General features: G+C 42.1%; 1 protein-coding gene across 1 annotated transcript in view; it reads left to right on the top strand.

Annotated features, from left to right (window-relative positions):
* Nucleotides 1–453: 453 nt before the first annotated feature.
* kif1b (kinesin family member 1B) overlaps nt 454–19,980 on the top strand; it is a gene marked incomplete in the record, with an annotated part of 59,932 nt that continues 40,405 nt past the window's right edge. The window contains 12 exon segments of the mRNA XM_062392786.1: nt 454–668; nt 1,807–1,960; nt 15,904–15,980; nt 16,089–16,268; nt 16,688–16,756; nt 17,070–17,248; nt 17,814–17,925; nt 18,445–18,522; nt 18,623–18,688; nt 18,873–18,890; nt 19,243–19,318; nt 19,830–19,908. Coding sequence (XP_062248770.1) covers nt 1,855–1,960; nt 15,904–15,980; nt 16,089–16,268; nt 16,688–16,756; nt 17,070–17,248; nt 17,814–17,925; nt 18,445–18,522; nt 18,623–18,688; nt 18,873–18,890; nt 19,243–19,318; nt 19,830–19,908 — 1,040 coding nt within the window.

The raw sequence follows: 19,980 nt of genomic DNA, 5'->3' as shown, positions 1-19,980 counted from the left end.
CACATTAAGGTAGAACAGGGATGTTTAAATTGTGAAGGTAAAGAAACGCACGCCGGTATCAGCAGCTATTTATTTATTTTATCTATTTATTTTGCTGAGAGGTGACATGATCGCTAGGCGGCGCTCTTCGCGGTGACCCTGCGTGTTGCGGTGAAAGCCGTGCTGGGTGGGTAGAAATCCTGCAGTGTGACGTCACGTTCGTAAAAAAAAAAAGAAGACAAGAAGAGGCCCCGCCCTCCCGCTTCTCCCTGTCCCTTCTTAGGATTACTATTGGCTCTACGTCGCGTTAGTCACCGACGTCTCTCCGTTCATTGGCTTGCCGGCCTGTCGGTCAGAGGTTGGCGAGCGCAAGTTGACGTAATCTCTTTAAATCAAGTCGGTCTATCAGTTCTCTTCTTCTTCTCCTGTGCAGAGAGACGCCCGCCGGGTTTTTTTTATTTATACACATCATCTATACGGGGAGAGAAACTCGTCGAGGTCGTGATCTCAGCTCCATCCGGCGGAAGACACCGCTAGAATGGGTGTTTTTCATCCAAGTGGACTTTCTATCAGTTTTGGCCGATTTTGATATAAAAAACACTCGCACACTCCCATCATCGACGCCCCGCTAGCTACCGTTACTTCTCGCTGCTGAGCTGCTGCTGGTGTCGCGGCGGTCAACCTCAGACGTGAGTAAAGTTCGATTCCTGAATCTGTTGTATCGCTTGTTGTGGACCAGCTCGTCTCTGCAGATCAATTCCAGGCGTTTGTTATTAGCAGGTGAGGCAGTGTGTTTTAGCTAGTGGTCACTGAGACGTGCGTTTGGACCGCTGCACACTCCCGGGTATGCTCATAGTTAGATATTCCTATGTAATTGACAAAATGTGAAATGCTAGTTGTTTACAGTATTCTGTGAATGGTTGGGGCAGCGAAAACACGCCAGAGAAACACAGGAGCTTCCGTCTCGTAACGTTAGATCGAAACTGAAGCCATCAGTTCATCATGGCTAAACGCTAGCTAACAGTCAAAAACACTATATTAGCTAATGTTTGACATACTGCGTCCATTAGGATTTAAAGCAAACTATTGCACCCTCTCTCGTACCGGGAACGATGTGTTGAAGTGTGTGCTGCTCAAACAACCATGCAACTCCTCCCTGCACTGTTCCAACATCATCATCGTGCAGCGGCGGAGGATTAGCCTACTTCTCCAGATCATGGGCGAATTTAATGTTTTCTTTAAAGATGAAGGTTTAAAGCTCTTTGTGTGCGAAGGATGGATGGACCCTGCTGGACGCAGCGCACAGGCCCAGCTCACGAACCCGCTGTAGCCCACACCAAACAGGGAGAGATAGAATTTCATGGGCGTATGCTTCAGCCAGTATGGCTGACTGCAAGGACGTGGAAAACAGCAGATATTTGCCCTGTGAATTCGCGGGGCGCAGGAGGCATCGACTAAAGTGGACTGTCGACACATTGCCAACTTTTTTCAACAGAAAATATAAATTATGCTCCCTCTGCATGCAAATCGATTAATGCTGTATTCGCATTTTAATTGGCAAAAGCCTATTTCGCACCTACTGTGGAGTTAAATACATCAAACGACGCCTTTAAGTAACTGTTGCATGTTTGATCAGCTGCTGTTTACAAAATATTAAAGCTCTTCCCTGGATTTGGTCGGCCATATTTGTTGTGGACTGTTACTGGAAGTCAAGAGGCGGTGGACTCAGATGGTGTTTGATTTACATCCTGAGTTCCATTCATTTTAGTTTTTAAATATTTTCTTTAAAAATCGATGCAAACATCTCTGTCTCTGTGTTTCCTTTAGGAGGGATATATAAGGATTCTTATTGGGAGCCGGTCCTGAGCTGCAATCATGTCTGGGGCGTCTGTCAAAGTCGCCGTTCGAGTTCGGCCCTTCAACTCCAGGGAGACGGGCAAGGATTCAAAATGTATAATTCAGATGCAAGGCAACACCACAAGTAAGTAGTCCACTGGCATCCACACAATGATACTGTTTCTTAAATTTAAATTTATGGGTGGGCCTCTCTGCAAAAGGAGGCTTGGTATACCGCACATGCACCCACGTGGTCTTCCTTCAGGGGTCTTAGCAGTGAACAGTAGAATGAGCAAACTGAATAGTGGACGGTTGGGAACAATCAGCTTGAAAGAGAAGAAAAGGCTTACAGGGTGGAATTCCTCCTCCTTTGAATGGGCCTGCATACCCAAGGAGTCTCTGTCTGTCTGTGTGTGAGAAACGCTGAGCTGGTTCATACTGGGAGACCTGGGGGTTTGTCGCACACACACTCTGGTCTGCAAACCCCCAATTTACCAAGGCCTGGTCACACAGTTGATATGCATGTGGCTTTGTAGTTTTGTTATCTGTCAGTGTACACAAACAGTTTGTGAAGCGATTTGCAGTGTTATGACCTGTAGTGAATCATTTACACAGAGCACTGCTTTTTATTGTAATGTCACCTCAAGAGAAATCTGTGTTATTTTATTGCATTTTCATCAGATTTGTTTCATTTTTGACGATATAGTGATAGGAGTGATAAGATGATGTTGTGTAGATATACTCTTTGTTTCCTGAAGCTTTAGGTTATAATGAGGCCCAGAAGTTGCCTCCTTAAATTACTCTTTTTTTTTTTATGCACATGTGTAGGATATGTGACAAATTTCCCTAAAATATAAAATTGATCATAGGAAGATGAATGTATTGGAATAAACTAGAGACTGAGAACTGATTTAGTTATATAGGGCTAGGGTTATAATATATGCACTTGCAAAGTATGTTTAGAGTTTGATGGTGTAAAACTGTGATGATCCCCTGCTGTTCTGTTGGTATTGTGGAATCTGTGAGGGGGTATAAAAACCTGAATGTGAAGTCTATTATTGTCGTTCCGCCTGCTCACATGTGACTGAGTCATCAGGTACTGGGAAGTGCTAGCTGCCTCCGTACTCTTTCCTGTGCAGTATGTCCCATTTCCCCTCACGGCTACATTTGCATTGGAAGTATCTAATGACTTTAACAAGACAACATGTGACAGAAGAAACCTGTTCTTCCAGCACGCTCTCTTATTTGGCCTGACTTTTGTTCGGTCTGTCTTATTGGGCTTGTTAGACTAAGCCTTTATGAATCTTCCATAAGATCAAGTGTCCCAACCAGTTATGCCTCACTTGTCCTTTATCTCTCAGACTCTACCGAAGAGAAGCTTTGTGTCAAATCCCCAGTACGTTTACTCCATATCCCTGGGTTTTCATTATGTCAATGTCATTCAGAGGTGCTGGAGGGTGACTCGTGGTTTGTAGCAGAACTGCAGTGGAATATGCAGTGTTTTGGGGAGGTTAGTGAGTGTGTGAGCAAGGGGAGAGGAGAAGGCTGCAGTACTGCTTACCCTACATCCTATCACATGGGCAGATTGCAGAGCAGAAAGGGGGGCTGGCAGACGGCCATACTCCTTCCCTTCATCAGTACCTCATTGCAGATGGTATGCTGAGATTGCTGTCTTATTAGGATGCTGAGAGCTTCAGTGGAGCCAGTAGCTCAAACATACACATGTGCGTACAGTAGTCGAGGTTATCGGACATGCAATGTGAAAAGGTGAATTCTTTGTAGCCCTGCTTTTCTGGATACCCTCACACTTTGCGTTTATATCTATTTACAAAAGTCACATTTAACTTACATTTGTTGTCTAAACAAGGACACAGTGGTACGTTTGAGAGGCCTTATTGAATGGATGCACGCTTAATTATGATTATGCAGGTAATGATAGAAGTATTTAATGTTTACTTTTGTTATAATTTCTCAAGTAATGGCACATTACCTTTATTTGATGTTGTTTAGCTTATGTTGCACAGTAATGGTTAAGTTTTTTTTCATGACTACTAGGTGCAATTTCCGTCTTCTGTCAGGATTATTATCAAACCACATTGTCCAAAACAGATGAATTTGGTTATGTTGGCCCCTGTCTAATACATTTTTATGACTATCACCACTTTATTTGATAATTTGTTTAGAATGTCCTTCTTTGCCACAATACAGTTTCGACATGTTGCTGCAATCACAATAAATCCAAACCCTTTACAGTGTCTGCGATACATGTGTATGTCTGTTATATTAGGGAGTATGTAGTGATGACTAGCAAATAAACTGGACAAAGCTGCCTGACAGAAAAGAGATGTTTAGGGGAATTGCTTGGTCAGCTTGGAGATGTTTGGCAGATGTGCGGATAAAGCCCTGGCACTCCCCTTATTGTGGTGACTCGCTCAAGGGTATATGTGTCTGTCTGTGTGTCAACAGCACAGAGAACGAGAGCGCTTGGGGGCAAGGGCAGGGTATGTTGTCTCTCTCTCTCTCCCTCGCTCTCTCCCCTTTTCACTATGCATGGAAGGTTGTCAAGGATAGGGTGCAGGCACAGGGGTAGCAAATTGATTATCCAGTGTGCAGGAAATGTGTCTAAGGCCTCTACTGGCAGGCTGGAAACAAGTAAAGGCCTCTCTCACTGGAAGCTCTTAAACATACCAGAGCTAATGAAATAATAAAGGGGTGACGTAATAGACTGTTCCATTAGTTAGCGTTGGGGCTCCAAATGTTGAAAATCTCCAGGACCCCCGAAGCCTGACTTCATTAGAGCCCCTGATGTGTTCTGCACATCGATCTCTCGTCGTGTAACCCATGTGTTATGTTCCCCGTCAGCCAGTGAGCAGCCACTCACACATACATATGTAAGTGTATGGACGAAGATGGTTGATAGATCTCACACAGTGCGTCAGGAGACTCTGTTATATTAGAGCAAAACCCCACCCAAAAAGGCTAACCTGCCTACAGCTAGAATATATCCTACATGAATGCGCTATCCAAGTGCTGGATGTTACACAACCCTAAGCTAATGAGTAAATGTATTGATACATTGTTAGAACAAACAGAAGGTCACCATGTTAATGAAACCTTCACCCTTCAGATACAATTCTGCTGAGTCTCCTCTCAGTTCAGGCTGAGTGGATGTGACCTTACAAACATCCTACAGGGGGAATAAGCTGAGCTCCAGTGTCAGTTACACATGAGAGGAAGGCCATCACCACAGCATAAACGACAATGAGCCCATCTCGTATGAATGAATTCTGGTCCATGCGGAGAGCGCTGGCAGCACAAGTGGGGAGCGAGATGGGGAGCGTGGGGTTGGATGAAGGATGGTCATACCACAGCTGAACCTGCAGACAGGACCGATTGACCTGATTAGTACCAGTAATCCGCTGGTTCGCCTCAGGTTGCCACGCCCTGCTGCCCTAATCCCTGTGACCCTTGTAGGTGTAGACACGTACCTATATACACCCGCTCCGGGTGTTGCATTTCTCATTGCCCCATGCTGAGATTGTTTTGGAATGACACACTTCTGCCGACTAGCAATACTTACACAGAGTCAAACATTCCTGACTGACCTCTGAATAAGGAGGGCGGACAGGCAGATGCATGTGTCCGTTCTCAGCTCGTGCTGCGTCACAGGACTTCTGGGCCGGAGGCGCAAATCCATGTTGTGTAGCACAGACAGTGTTCAGAACAATTACCAAGCAGTAAAACAGAAAGTCACTTGCATTGTCTTGCAAAATGTTAAAAAAAAAAATTATATTGACAGCTGGGAGCTATGCAAGTATTGTTCATAATAATAACAACCAGGATGTATAATTATGGGTGTGGGGAAGAATCCCAAAGATCTGTCTCTGTCATATGTCAACTCTGTCAATTTAAATTTCCGCCGTCTTCTTTTGTGGGTAGTCATGGCAACAGCATTGGCTACTCCAAAAACATTTCAAATGAATAATGAAAAGTGACTCGTATGTATCTTCTATGTACTTTTTCTTTTCATATCATGAACTCTATTTAGCTGCACTCATGATGCTCTTTCTTATATGTCTTCCGTTATACCCTCGTAACGATGATCTAGATGTTGTTATTGAAACTGAATAATAGAATATTTCAAGGGTAGGAAGAATGCTCTTGTGGACCAAATCCAGGTATGTGTGGATAGATGCTGTCCTGCTTCCCACAATATTTAAGTTGCTCAATATCATGTTTGTGTTTCAGGTTTCCTAGCTGCTCCTATCATAGCACATATCTATTGAATTATTTCTTTGAATGAGACAGGCATAATGTCTACATTGAGATGAAATTCTGCTCATGCAATTAGTTTTATATTTGACAGTTAAAACCAAACGTCATCACCGCAGTTGGTATCGCCAAAGTGGCCCAGAGCCACAGTGGCCTTTCTTAGCCTGGCGTCACCAGACTAATTCCCATTAGCAAAGGGCTCTCAGTTAAATTTAAATTTCTATCGTCAGCTATGGACCCTTGGATAGACCCTTTACAAATCAGAGCAAGGAAAGGTGTGACGTATTGCAGAGCATCATGAAAATATAAACAGAGTAGAAAAGAATTTGTGTGCAGAGAAGAAACACTCTCCACCGCAATATCTGGACGCCAACTTGGTATTTAAGGAATATGCTTCAGCTGCACTTGTCTGTCAGTCATTATATCAAGCCCACATTCATGATAAATAGTTGTGCGAGTGTTTTCAAATGTTTAATTAACCACAACATGGCCGTATGGCAGTGCACGTCGGGGATGGGCTGAATGCTGGAATGTTCTAGATGTGGTAGAGGTCAGAAGGGGAAAGTGATAAATACCATCTCTTTCTAAACTGAGGTTTCAGCTATGTTGCTGATCAAGCTTCTTGCGGTTGTTTTGCTCCTTAACTTCATCACCACATATTCAGTTTTTCCCATTTTAGTTTGAGCCCATAAATAAACAGTAGAGTCTTGATGCCTCCCTGATTTAGCATGTTGTTGAAGTCTATAGAAACCTACTTTTTACACATTTCAAACATCAGACATGGAGGAGGACTTCATAGTTGGTGGAGTGATGTCACCCTCAGGCTGTAACCCTAGTGAGATTATTGGCCCCTGCCAACTACAGAGGACCTGAGCATCAGCTCCAGATGTCCTAAAATGAAAGTTGTCGTTATTAATGAAAATCAGTACATATAGAATTACAAGGGGTTTTCTTAAGATTGGGTTTGTTGCATTTTTGTGCTCCTATAAAAACATGTCCTGTTAGATCTGTGGCCCATGTAGTGCCTTTGCAAATGGTCTTTACATAACATACTTGCAAAAGTGATTGGCATGCAGTTGCCTTTCAGTGCTCATCTTATTTCATTAAATGTCTTCCCATTCATCAGCTTTGCTAAATTAAACCCATTGTTTTTGACCCCTTCTGCGATCCAACCTGTAATGGGTCTAAGTGGAAACTGTTTGAGTCATCTGCAGAAAGGGATATTGGAGGAGAGGAGACGATCTGAGCTGAGTCGAGAGGGGGAGGGGGCATGTGAACGCTGCCACAGCAGCAGAGACAGTGAAAGTCGTGCATGAGCAACATTCACGTGCAAGAAAGCGTGAGGTGGCAACCACATACACTCGCCTGGCTACAGATGATGAGATTCTAGTCATAATGATTGTGCCTGAGAAGTGCATCGAATTAATACCAAAAAAATTAAAGCTACAATTCCTCTGTCTGTCAATTCAACATCATTATCTTGCATTTTGTGTCTCCACAAAAGCCAAACCCTTTCTGATTAAAATAATGCAAACCAATGGTATGATATAGTTTTTGTTATTTTAAACACTATCTCAATTGTTTCTGGATTTTTTTGTAGGTTTAAATGTCGATATTGTTAAATAAAGAAATTATTGCAAGGGAATCTGAAATGGCAAAAATCCAAATATCATGCCCAAATTAAATATCTTGTTTTGCAGCATGGTCCCTTCAGAAAACCGCCTGATATTGATGCTGTCAGGGAGCCGTTCCTATAGAGGCCTCCGCTCGATTGGATGCTGGGCTGCAGACCAAACAAATCCATTAATGTTTGTAACTGCCAGAGATAAGAGGCAAACCAGCCACCCTCCCTCACGTAACAAGGTGGAACAACACAATTAATCTGGTGAAAAGCAGTTTAGACAAATACTGAAATCCTGGTGTGTCAGAGGCATTATACAGCTGAAAGGGTTTAAGCGATTGTCTGTAGACAAAGTGAGCACTACCTGATTTTTTTTTTTAGACCAGCGAACAAGGAAATAAGAACTTGTGTTTGTCTGTATATTCTCAAGCATCACATCAATTCTGTCCTTGATGTTGGCAATTACTATCAAAATAACAACAACATTAATAATATTGAGCTCATATATATCATAGTTTGTATATAAAGGTGGATGTAACATCGCTCCAAAAACGAAGCCAAATATCCTGCATACAGATTCTGACATATTGTGGCTACATTGTCATTTGAAACCAGAGGCTGAACTGTAGAGATCGGGGGGGATACACACAATGTTTTTGCCCTTTTGTGTAGCATCATAGAAGTAACAACAACCAAACCTTCGGGAAAACGGTGCACTTGAACATACATCAGTGTGTTATGAACAACGTACAATTACAGAAACCATCGTCGTAAAATTGACGTCTACATAGACTGTTCCATTTGGTCCATGTCCCATCCACTAACATGGATGAGGCGTGTTTGGTAATCTATACTATAGCCAGCCACCATGGGAGTATTCGAGGTGCTTTGGCTTCACTTTTAGAAAACTGCTAAAAAGCAGATAATGGTGTGTTTGTTCTAAAGTTGTGACACTCCTGGCTCGCTCCTCGTACCTACTCTTTGGTTTGTTGCCTGAGTCGGCTGAAATGGCTGGACCTTCCCGCATTCTGGAGAGTTAGTGTTGTGCTTCCTTAGTGTTTGTGCCCTCACCGACACAGCTCTCTTTCTAGACGCCATTGTTTGGTTTCCTCCCACAGTCTGAGGGCTGAATTCAGACGCAAACTGGAAAGCTTTTGCAGTCCAGGCACGGGGACCTTGGTGGTGGACATGATTTCACTTTGAGAAACATGTTAAACTGACAGACAAGAGGCTTCTGGATTCATCTGCCTCTCAAAAAATTGTCTCGTGCTACTGCAGAATACTAAAATCAGTAGTACACACGCATACACATTGATACATACGGACAACTGCACACATAGGTACACAGAATTTCATGCGTCACGTTTGTTATCCACAGAGAAAACCCTGGATAAAAGGTGTTAGTCATCTGACATTTGCTTGAGGCATCACTCAGTGCTCATCCTTAATGTTTTCTGACTTCACAGAACGTGTCAAATGAGTGATGCAGCTTGTCTTGATCCTTTTTTTTATTTTAAAGACATGGGTGAAACAAAAAGATGCAAGATTTTCACAGATCCATGTGCCAGAGTTGATGTCATGGTGCTTACATAAAGCCACAAAGCATTTAAAGCGAGACCTCAGTCTCTGAGCAGAGGCTAGTTGAGGAAATCCAGGTCACTGCTCTGTAAAATGGGTGCCTTTTGTGAGCACTGAATGTAAGGGGCTCTGTATTTCCCTTGTACAGCTCGGTCTGCAATGTTGTCAACACTCAGGCCATTCAGCCTAGATCATATGATGCTGTTTTGTAACAAATTTCAGGCCGTGTTTAATCAGGATCCAAGGTTTCAAACTAATTTGGAAAATCTTTGGAAGAACAGATGAATATTTTAATGCAAATGTCTATTTTCCCTATCATTGCTTTCACTTAGATAAATACATTATATATGATCTAAATGTAAACATGGGCAGCAATGGCTACTATTTGGAAAACTTTTTAGTACTAGGCATGAATTATAAAGTCATAGATTGTTTAAATCAGCATCTCTCTTGTGGCAGAGAAGCTGCACTACTATGGCATATTATTTGTGTAATATCATTTATTACTACTATTACCCATAATGTTGATAAACAAATTGGACCTGAGAATAAAAATGTTTTCCACATTGCGATATAAAATATTTAGACATAAGAAATGCATCATCATTGTTTCTTGAATCACATGCAGAGCCAGCTCGCTAAAGTTCATTGTTAAAAGTGTAACTTGAGAAAGTTTGCGATGTATATTTTCTTCGTATATACGCTAGTGCTATTATTAACTGGAAAATGACAGACTCATTTAAAATTGAGGTTGTATTGCTTTAGCTTTCCATGACACAGGATGTGTTTGGGAAAGACCTTTGAAGCAGCACCTGCAAAGAGGAGAATATCCTCCTTAGACCTGACTGATGATGAGTAAGTCACCTCTATGAGCTGTGACAACAGCTGAAAACTCCTTTGTGATATGCAGGGAATAAATGCATACCCTCACTCAATCTTTTTTCATTATTTTAGCATTAAGGTCCAAACAACAAATATTTTCATTTGACAAGTTTGTAGACACGTCCAGAATTTGGTTCGACACATGGAACATTACACTTGCATCCACGGCTTGCATTTGGATATTTATCTCCTCTCAGATTTTATGCCTTGTGGGTTTAACCATCCATGTCATGCCCCTGAGAGACTGCCTGAAATCTCTCTCTTTGTTGTAGTTCTGTTTGTTCAGCTTCTGAATGGAGCCCTGCTGGCTTAGCATGTTTCCTCTGTCTGGTGGCTTCTAGAAACGTCTTTGTTATTATGAACCCAGTGAGTCAGCGCGAGCTGCTTATATCAAAGGCAGTCGCTGACTTGCTAGCTATCAGTGTCTGTGGGCTTGGATCAATGTATGGTTTGGCTTTGAGTTTGGCGGAAAGGTTTGGGCGGCTGAAATCTGTCCATTCCTTCCTGTCACTGACAGTCTGTCGGCATGTGAAGCACTAGCCACCATCTGCTGCTGTATAAATAGACAGTAGGCAGAGCTGGAACAGCTGGCACATAGGCCAGGACTGCACCCTGGCCCACTGCTTTTTTCGCTGGACAGGAAACACAACGCATCATTTTAATGCATCACATTCTTTCTTTAATTTTGCGTGTAAAAGTTCAAGGGTTTTCGAGAATTCTGAACAAACCATTGATTTTCCGGGTAGAAGACAAATTAAGAGTAATCCTAATGTACAGGAATGTATTGTAGATGCATGTAAATGGTGCTTCTGATTAAATTTGATTACTGCTAGTAAAGATGGGCGTTGTTTTGCAGTGCATACATCATATATTCTGATTTACTGCCCAAACTGGATTTCTTTCAATAAGCTGGTTTCTTGGTTTGCAATCGGCTATTTGTTATTACTGCACAGTTTACATTGAGCTGACTGGAGTCCCTTTCCAACAAAAAGTTTTAAGTTCCTTTTTTTTGTTTAAATAAAGGAAGTGTACACTGTTTCTAAAGTGTGTGTCGGGGGGGACACATTGTGAAAAGCGGCATTGTGATAGAGGGGACGGTGCACATGAAGCCTTGTCATCACAGATTACCTAATGTGTTTTGCAGGGTCTGTTGTCAACTGCAATACCCTGCATTCAGAGCATTGTTCTGGTGTCTTCCTGCTTCCCTCCCACCTCTACTCTTGCAGTAGAAGGAGAAAATTACGTGTACAGCCTTCTGAGTAGAAACTGAGAATTCATTAGGACAAACTTAGTGCCTACCCTACAGTTTCTTCAATTGAGCCATCTGACGATATTAAAACACATGATGTTAACATTAACAGAATGTTAGTTGTAATTTGTCTTAGTCAGTGACGAGGGAATGGATTCTGGTGTGAAAGGTCGCGTCTCCTGGCTAGACAAACCCATCTACCCGCCCTGAAGGTTTCAATATTTTTTTGGCAGCAGGATGAGTATTGAATTGCTGTGTGGATTTTTATTTTAAATTAAAGTCCCAGAGGCATCTCCCTGACCAGACGTGAAAGTGCACTCTTTCCAGGGGGCTAATGAAGATACCACATGGTGGTTTCTGTTTTGGATATGTTGTATGTCCTGTGTTGTGGCTGCGACGAGCTCAGCTGTTTGTCAAATGTGCACAGCAGTGCTCAGACACTACTTTTAGCCTGCAGCTTTGAGCTTCATCCAATGACAACTCTGTCACCTGGGCCGCAGCCCTGGCAACCAAGCCATCACACTCTCTCTGCTGAAGACACTGGAAACAGCATGCAGAGCGTTGCTCTGGCCACCCCAGCATGTGCCCCATCCACTCGTTTCACCCATGTTAGCGTTGATGTGGCATTAACGCCGAAACCATCTGATTATTTCAGCAACTGCTTTGCCTCACCATGCGTGCACAAACTGTGACACAGGTGTGCAGTTGTAATGTTGTATGGATCTACTCAGCAGTAGAGCTGCAATGTCAGATTCTACCTTGACAACGTGGTAGCATAAAGCTAACCCACGGTTTGACCTGCATAGTACAACACATTTGATAATTATTTTTCTTTGAAAATATGGTAAATTGTAACCTCTTTAAATGTTTCGTTACTAATGTACGACAGCATTTGGCAACTGCCTTTAAAGGAATCTGATATCCTATCGTCCCATAATTCCATAAGAAATGAGAAACATCATTGGAGCGGTTTGTTAGTGTTAGTGCGCGTTGATTAGAAAATGGCAGCCCTGTAAGGGAATAGATGCAATAGTAGTCTTCAGAAATCAGCTGTTACATCACACTGCTGCCAATATACATACAGACCCTGGGGAAAGCCATTCAAATTCCTCAGTCTGGCTAATAGAAGCAAACATGGGTAATTATGATTCTATAGTTTCTCTGAGTGCCTCGGTAGTTCATCCACTTGTTTCCCTTTGCATTTCATGCATGCATCTATTTAGGCTCTGCACGGCCTTCCTGCAATCACGGACAGGCATCGATCAGTGCTTATCAGGTTCTATGCGAGTTACTGGAAGAGAGAGGATGCTCAGCCATTTTACACTCTGCTTCCCAGCTTGTCTCAGGTGAACGGGGGCTAGTTTGTAGGCCCCATCTGGTGCTCTGAGACCTCCTAACATCCTAATTATTGAGAGTTGTCTTTGCTTTCCTGACCGGATTATAGGCCCCATGTTGAACGCTGGAGTACAAAATGTCTGCCGTTTATAACCAGCTGAGTGATGTTATTTAGATAAAAAGATGCTAAGTAAAACAGTCCAGTATGTTGCTCTATTGCTGATAATGTTTTTTTGAAGATAATATTTGGTGCTTTTGCATAAGATAACTGACCATGGAACCACAGCCAGCGAATGGAGAAAACTATCTTCAGCTTTGTGATATGCAGGGAATAAATGCATACCCTCACTCACTCTTTAATTGTTTTAAACAAAGTGTTTGTCTTTTGTGCTTCGTGACAATATTCGTGTTCTTAAATTTTCCATCCAAACTTATTGAAAAGGTCGTTTCTGTTATTGCCTGTGGAGTCTGACATGATAAGTAGCTTAATGTCTTAGTTACAAATCCTAAAGCTTTTCACACTGTGCCTTAATGTGTATTAAAGCATTTTCGAAGGATTTGAATCCTGAAATTACTCGTTGATAAATAGTTAATATATCCACAGTAATGGGGGATGCTTGAGGCAAGAGAGAACAGAACGCAGTGTGCCGCATCCTCCCCTCCTGTGCCAAGTTGAGGTTGTTATGGCAACCACAATCTGTCCCTATACCTGTTACCATGGTCGAGAAAGACGGAGTGATGACGTTGTTTATTAGGCAGCAGAATGCGTCTGCCATTTTACGTGCAGGATGTGACTGGTCTGGTGGGAATAATTACTATAAATGGAGAACAGAGGAATTCCTCATTGACACCTGTGTGCGTGAGACTAATATTATCTGTGCTTCAGTGTTCAAATGAAGTGCTTCTTTATTTACATGTTTTCATATCAGGGTTCTTCTCAATGGCAATATAGCAGGATTTATTTATAAAAGGTGCTGGTTCTTAAGTTGAAAGGAAAATTGGTGTGCATCGTTGCTTTTACACCTTTTTATAGGCTCGTGCGATCCACTGAAAGGATGACATGGGTGAAGCAGCTGTCTGTTATGAGAGCAATCGAGTGGGCGTGTGAATGAGACGAGCGTGGCACGTCGTGAGCATGATTCACCTTTAGTAGTTTAGCAGTCTCCCACTTGCTTTCACCATGTAGTTGATGTTTCTAGATACATCATCACATCCAGCCCCCGTCTCTGACGTCAGCCCTCGGCCAAACAGGGGAAATGGACAGACTCTGAGATTAGAAAGCTTACATCCTGTCTTGCCTGCACACAGCTGTGATTCCCAGTAAAGCCAGTTTGTCACGGTCAGTCCACTGGGCCGTCTGAATCCCTCACATGTGGCACTGTCTCATCATCTTTCTGTTTTTATTGCTAAGTTGCCTGATTGACAGTGAATCAGAGCTTAGGCTGCCCCTTCATTAATAGCCATAGTAGATTATTCCTGGAAATGAGAATAGAGGGTCTCTGGTAACGTAAATCCCCCTTCATTTCTTCACGCCCTGGCTCCAATTTCCCTTTGGAGGCAGGTCAAAGGTGAAATTGGGCTTTATATAGCCACCTGTCTTGCTGTATCTTCTTCCAGTGCCCATTATGGAAGCTGCTGCTCCGCATGTGCACCTTAACCTGTTATAGGTCTGTTTCTAGAAGGGATCCAAAAAATGCATTGTTTTGACCTGTTCCAGGTTGTCGCTAACAGAGTTTCATTACAATGAGAGTTGGTATAATCATCACATATTTAGCATGGAGCAGCTAGTGCTCTGCTGTGTGAGGACACGCTGTGCTTTTCTTTCAGCATGTGACCCATGGAGGGCGATATGCAATCCCTGTCTCTCCACATCTCCTGCATTATTGATAAGTGTGCTGAAATCCTCTGAACGCACAAGGCACTCAGCCCGGGACATCTTGATGCAAAAGCCACTCAAGCACCCTCATGTGGAGCAGGCCGACCTGGCTTTTAATTTGCCCATTAGCAGAGTACAGAATTAGCATGATACAAAGGTAATGGCTGCTTTGTGTCTGCCTCTTGAGATTTGCTTCAAGTGAAAATGCTCTATATACAAATTGTATTGTTCTAGCTTCAAATGCAGATGCACGGTTTTACTTTGGCCCTGCCTTTCCTCTGTGCTGTCCACTGTTTGTATTGTCGTTATGCCCTTGAGCGCGCCCCCCCATTATTTTTTTTTTTAGCTAACTCTTGAGCAAACTCTCCCCATGTGCCCTGAGACGAAGCAGCTTTGGTCAATAACAGCTTGGTTAAGGATGGATTATACTAGAACTATCTATAAATATCCTAGAGAGAATTCTCATTCTCATCCTCCTCTCTCATACGTCACATATCCAGTGCATGGTGTGGAAAACCTCAACACTATTCCCAGGGTACCAGCAAGTATTGATGACAGGCATGACATGCCAGGCATGGCTGCAGATTCTTGCTCATTAAGAAATGTCTGTGTTGCCCTATAGGGAATGGTGAAGAAATATTGTGTCATCGTCCCTATTGCAGATAATCAGGGAAAGGTGTTGCATTTGTACGAGGCCGTTGTATTACTCCTCAAAATCTCCTTTCTTGGTAATTTGTGTGTTGTCAATGCTCATAATAAATAAGACGCTGGATAAAGATGCTGTGTTTGGTAAAACTTGACACAGCAGTTGCAGTTGGCATCACAGTTGTTGCTCTGATTGAGGAACTAAAATGTGTTATTAATATTTAAGAAATGCATGAATGGGAGGTTTGTTTTCTGTTATTGACCTTTCATCAAGTAACTAGGCTATGAGTAATAAAAGCAAATTGTCAAGCAAGAGAAAGGGAATTTGCAAAAAATAAAAGGATAACAAGGTCAGCTGCTGTGAGCTTTATAAAGCATCACAAGCCCAGGAGACAAACTTCAGTTTCGGTGACTTGTTTGTTTAAAGATGCTATAATCCAGACTGACAGCCCCGATGCTACTTTTGGAAGATATTTAATTGTGGTGGAAGGAAAACCTGTAGATGACTTACAATAAATAAATTAAACTTGAGGATGATTTAAATGAAACATTAGAACAAACAAAGAACAACTACAAGAGTAATTGTTAGATGTTATCAACCTCAAATCTAATGTTGTCCCTTGTCCGCAGCTATTCTCAACCCCAAAGCCCCAAAGGAACCAGCAAAGACGTTCAGTTTCGATTACTCCTACTGGTCACACACTACGGTGACTACATTTTCTCTTTTCCCCTGCCCAGTATAACAACAAATGAGAGTGTCTCTGTGTGAAATACCATAAATTGATCTATAAGTAACCTCTCTGTCTTTCATACAGCCCGAAGACCCCAGCTTTGCGTCACAGAACCGCGTGTTCAACGATATTGGCAAAGAAATGCTGCAGCACGCTTTTGAGGGCTACAATGTTTGCATCTTTGCTTATGGCCAGACAGGATCTGGCAAATCCTACACAATGATGGGCAAGCAGGAGGAGGGCCAGGAAGGAATCATTCCCATGGTTTGTTCTACAACACAACTTTTTGATTTACTGAATCGCATCAAAGAGATTCAGACCCTCAATTTGATCTCTGTATTTTAGGTCAATTTAAAGTAGCCTTCTGTCTTGTAGTCTGTAGTGTTTATTAGTCTTGTTCACTTAGATGATTGGACGATGATCTGAGTCATATTCTCAGTCACTTTTTATAAAGCACACATAACAGTCTGCCAGTAAACCAAACAAAATATTAAATCTGAAGCTCCACTTATATGGAAACTTTATAATTATCGATTAATTAATAAGAATTAATTACAAAATGTGATCTGTACAGATCTTGTTTTTGTTTATATGGTTCGCAGATCTCCTCCCTAATGTCCCTGCCTCTCACCTCTCCACTTGCTCTCAATTTGCACTAACCTGTCTTCTTTTGTGCCCCACAGCTTTGTGAAGATCTATTTGATAAAATCAATGACAGCAACAACAAAGAAGAGCTCTCTTACTCAGTGGAGGTGAGTCCCAGACTGTTTTACTCCCTGTAATCTCCTTTAGTCGAGTCAGTGCATGAGATTAAACCACTGGTAAAGCTCAGACATCAATCAAATTTCGGCTGAAGGGACAAAGGTGCTGAGTTTCCTCAACATGTTTCTTCGGACTATCTTGTTTATTCATGTGTATGGGATTCTATTGTAGATATGCTGTTGGAATAAGAACAAGTGAGAAATGTCCTTATTTTATGCTATTCAGCCTTGTGTTACTGCTTTGTATCGTTGCCATGGGTCACCTGAACAGATAATTTTGAAACTTTTTTTGAATCTTTTCTAGGTCAGTTACATGGAGATCTACTGTGAACGGGTACGAGACTTGCTCAATCCCAAAAACAAAGGGAACTTACGGGTGCGAGAACACCCTCTGCTTGGCCCCTACGTGGAGGACCTGTCCAAGCTAGCCGTCACCTCCTACACAGACATCGCTGACCTGATGGATGCAGGCAACAAGGCCAGGTGATTTTAATTAAGGGGAATAATAATAAAGTCAGCTATCATTTTGATTTAGAGGACTTCCAGACTCGTCCCTATATTTTTCAAATTTAAATAAAACAGCATCTCAAGCTCGCCCAGGATGGCTGAGATTTGAATTGCAGGTAGTGAGCCATTCTCAGTGAAATAGGTGTAAAAGCTTGAGTGGATGTAATTTATATTTGTAAGTCATGAGAGCTCCTGTGGGGAGGAGTACACCCTGCCTTAATCTTCCTGTGCTGACTCAGAAGGCTTATTTCTAGAACATGGCATGTAAAGCCTGTATCTCCCCTGTGACTGTTCCGCTGAGCGAGCTTTGTGCATTTGAGTTTGGTGTCCTCACAGTATTATCCACCTCCGCCACGCAAAGTAATCCCATAGACTCAATTCACCCTAATAGGCGTCAAATCCAGGGATGATAACTCCAGTAATAGCCAAGACTAAGAATTTAGCGTTAATAATTCTGAATAATTATAAAAGCTCAGTTTGTTACATCCTCATGCATTTTATATTTCCCTAACTAACTGTGGTCATATGTTATAATCTTCAGAACTGTGGCCGCCACCAACATGAATGAAACCAGCAGCAGGTCCCACGCTGTTTTCACCATCGTCTTCACACAGAAGAAACACGATAGTGAGACAGACCTCTCCACAGAAAAGGTCAGAGGAAACTGGAGAGACAGACACCTTCTGATTCTTAAATGTATATCTTGAACTATTCACATACAACCATGTTTATAACTTAACACTCTGATCCCACACTGTAGGCAGGTTAATTTACTCACAGCTTAGTTTTCAGTTTGCTTATTTGATGTTGGCTAAGATTTCTCCTGTGGTTCACCAAGTCGTGCTGATTGCAGAAGGAAAGAAGCGAGCTATTTTAGATTGGACTTTTGGCATTTCCTTTGACTGCAGAGAGACAAAGACCACTGTGTTACTGTACACACAATGCCCATTGTATTTAGCCACACTATCCGATTTTCTGCCGGGCTGCATCTCTTGACAATAATGGTTTTCACTTCCTTTCAGACATTTTGGATGGTTTAGTAAAAAGCTTATGTTAGGTATTTTTTGCAGTCCTTGTTTCAGTAATATTCCCTGAGTTCCTCTCTCAGTTTGTTATAATTCAAATGTGCATTATTTATAAGCATCTAAAATACATTCACTCCCTCCCTTCAGGTCAGTAAAATTAGTCTGGTAGACTTGGCGGGTAGCGAACGAGCAGATTCCACTGGAGCTACAGGCACCAGGCTAAAGGTAAGACTGCAGTCATCACCCAGCGGTTGCATTAACAAACCGTTAACTACAGTATCACCTCAAGGGCTCTTGAATAATATTTTTTCGTCCATGTTTGCAGGAGGGAGCAAACATCAACAAATCTCTCACCACGTTAGGGAAGGTAATCTCTGCCTTGGCTGAAGTGGTGAGTATTTTATGTCTATTTCTATTTCTCTTTCTATTTCTTTCTTTCACCTCCTCCTCCTCTTCTGCCTATCTCTACCCTCTACAATCTGACCCTGTCCTCTCATGGAATTTGTTTATCAGCCTGGCATGCTGTAATGTCTGCTTTTCTCTTCTCTTGCCCTTGTAAATGCTTGCTTACGCAGGATAACTGTACCACCAAGGTAAACCGTTTGACAGCTCAACCACTAACCTCTTCTACCTCCCATGAGGCAGATTTGACAGCCTTTTGCTATGAACAATGTTGAAGTTACCACGCACTTTCTTGGAATACCATTATTTCACCTTAAGTGCTGTGCTATTTGGCACCATGCACAATAAAACCCTTTCACAATAGCAAAAGTGTGTCAAACGGGCCTGTACTCATTTGACCAGTTCACTTGTCTATTACATGAGGGATTTGTCATATAGTTCAGTCTTTATTACCATCCCTAATATTCAATTTCTAGATAGAAAGACTTACATCCATTGTCGGTTGGTTTTCCATCAGCCAAATTAATGTTTTGTTTACTGCAGAGCAAGAAGAAGAAGAAGAGTGACTTCATCCCTTACAGAGACTCTGTTCTGACATGGCTGCTGAGGGAGAATCTGGGTATGACTACTAATATCAGCTGATAAACATAATTTACCTTGTGGCAAATTATGGAATGTTTGTTAGTAAGTACCCTGGACAGAAAGAAAATGTTTACCATCTGTATCCCATGATAGGCACTAAGGGCAAGAAAGGATTACTGGAGCTAGTGTACGTTACTCTGAGCCTATTTAAGAAGAGCACAGTCAGCAGACTGTATTTTAATCAAACTAGAAGAGCACACATTTCTCTTTAGCTCTGACATGTGGAGGAGAGGTTTCCAGGGTATCTTCAATCTTAGCTGGCACATGTGGTTCATGGCAGTGAGGGCTTATGAGAGTGAAGTCTTACATTAGTGCAATTAGTTCTTAGCATTCACTTTGCTTACGTAGTGTTTTATTTCATTCTTAGCATTTTAAATTTACAGTGCAATGGAAAACATGTTGTGTTTGCAACAAACTGATCTGTTAGAGAAAAATGGCTTTACTGACATTGTCATAGAGTTGACCTCTCTGCTGATCTTTGTTATTAGGTGGAAACTCCAGAACAGCTATGGTAGCCGCCCTCAGTCCTGCAGATATCAACTATGACGAAACTCTCAGCACACTCCGGTAAAGCTCCCCATTCAGGAAATGCTGTAGATACAGCTAAAGAATTCTAAGTAATCATTTGCATTCCCGTTT

The sequence above is a fragment of the Platichthys flesus genome, chromosome 7 (assembly GCF_949316205.1).
Source record: "Platichthys flesus chromosome 7, fPlaFle2.1, whole genome shotgun sequence".
NCBI classification, from domain to species: Eukaryota; Metazoa; Chordata; class Actinopteri; order Pleuronectiformes; family Pleuronectidae; genus Platichthys; species Platichthys flesus.
Note: the sequence above shows the minus strand (reverse complement) of the source record. Positions and strands in the feature narration are given on the sequence as shown.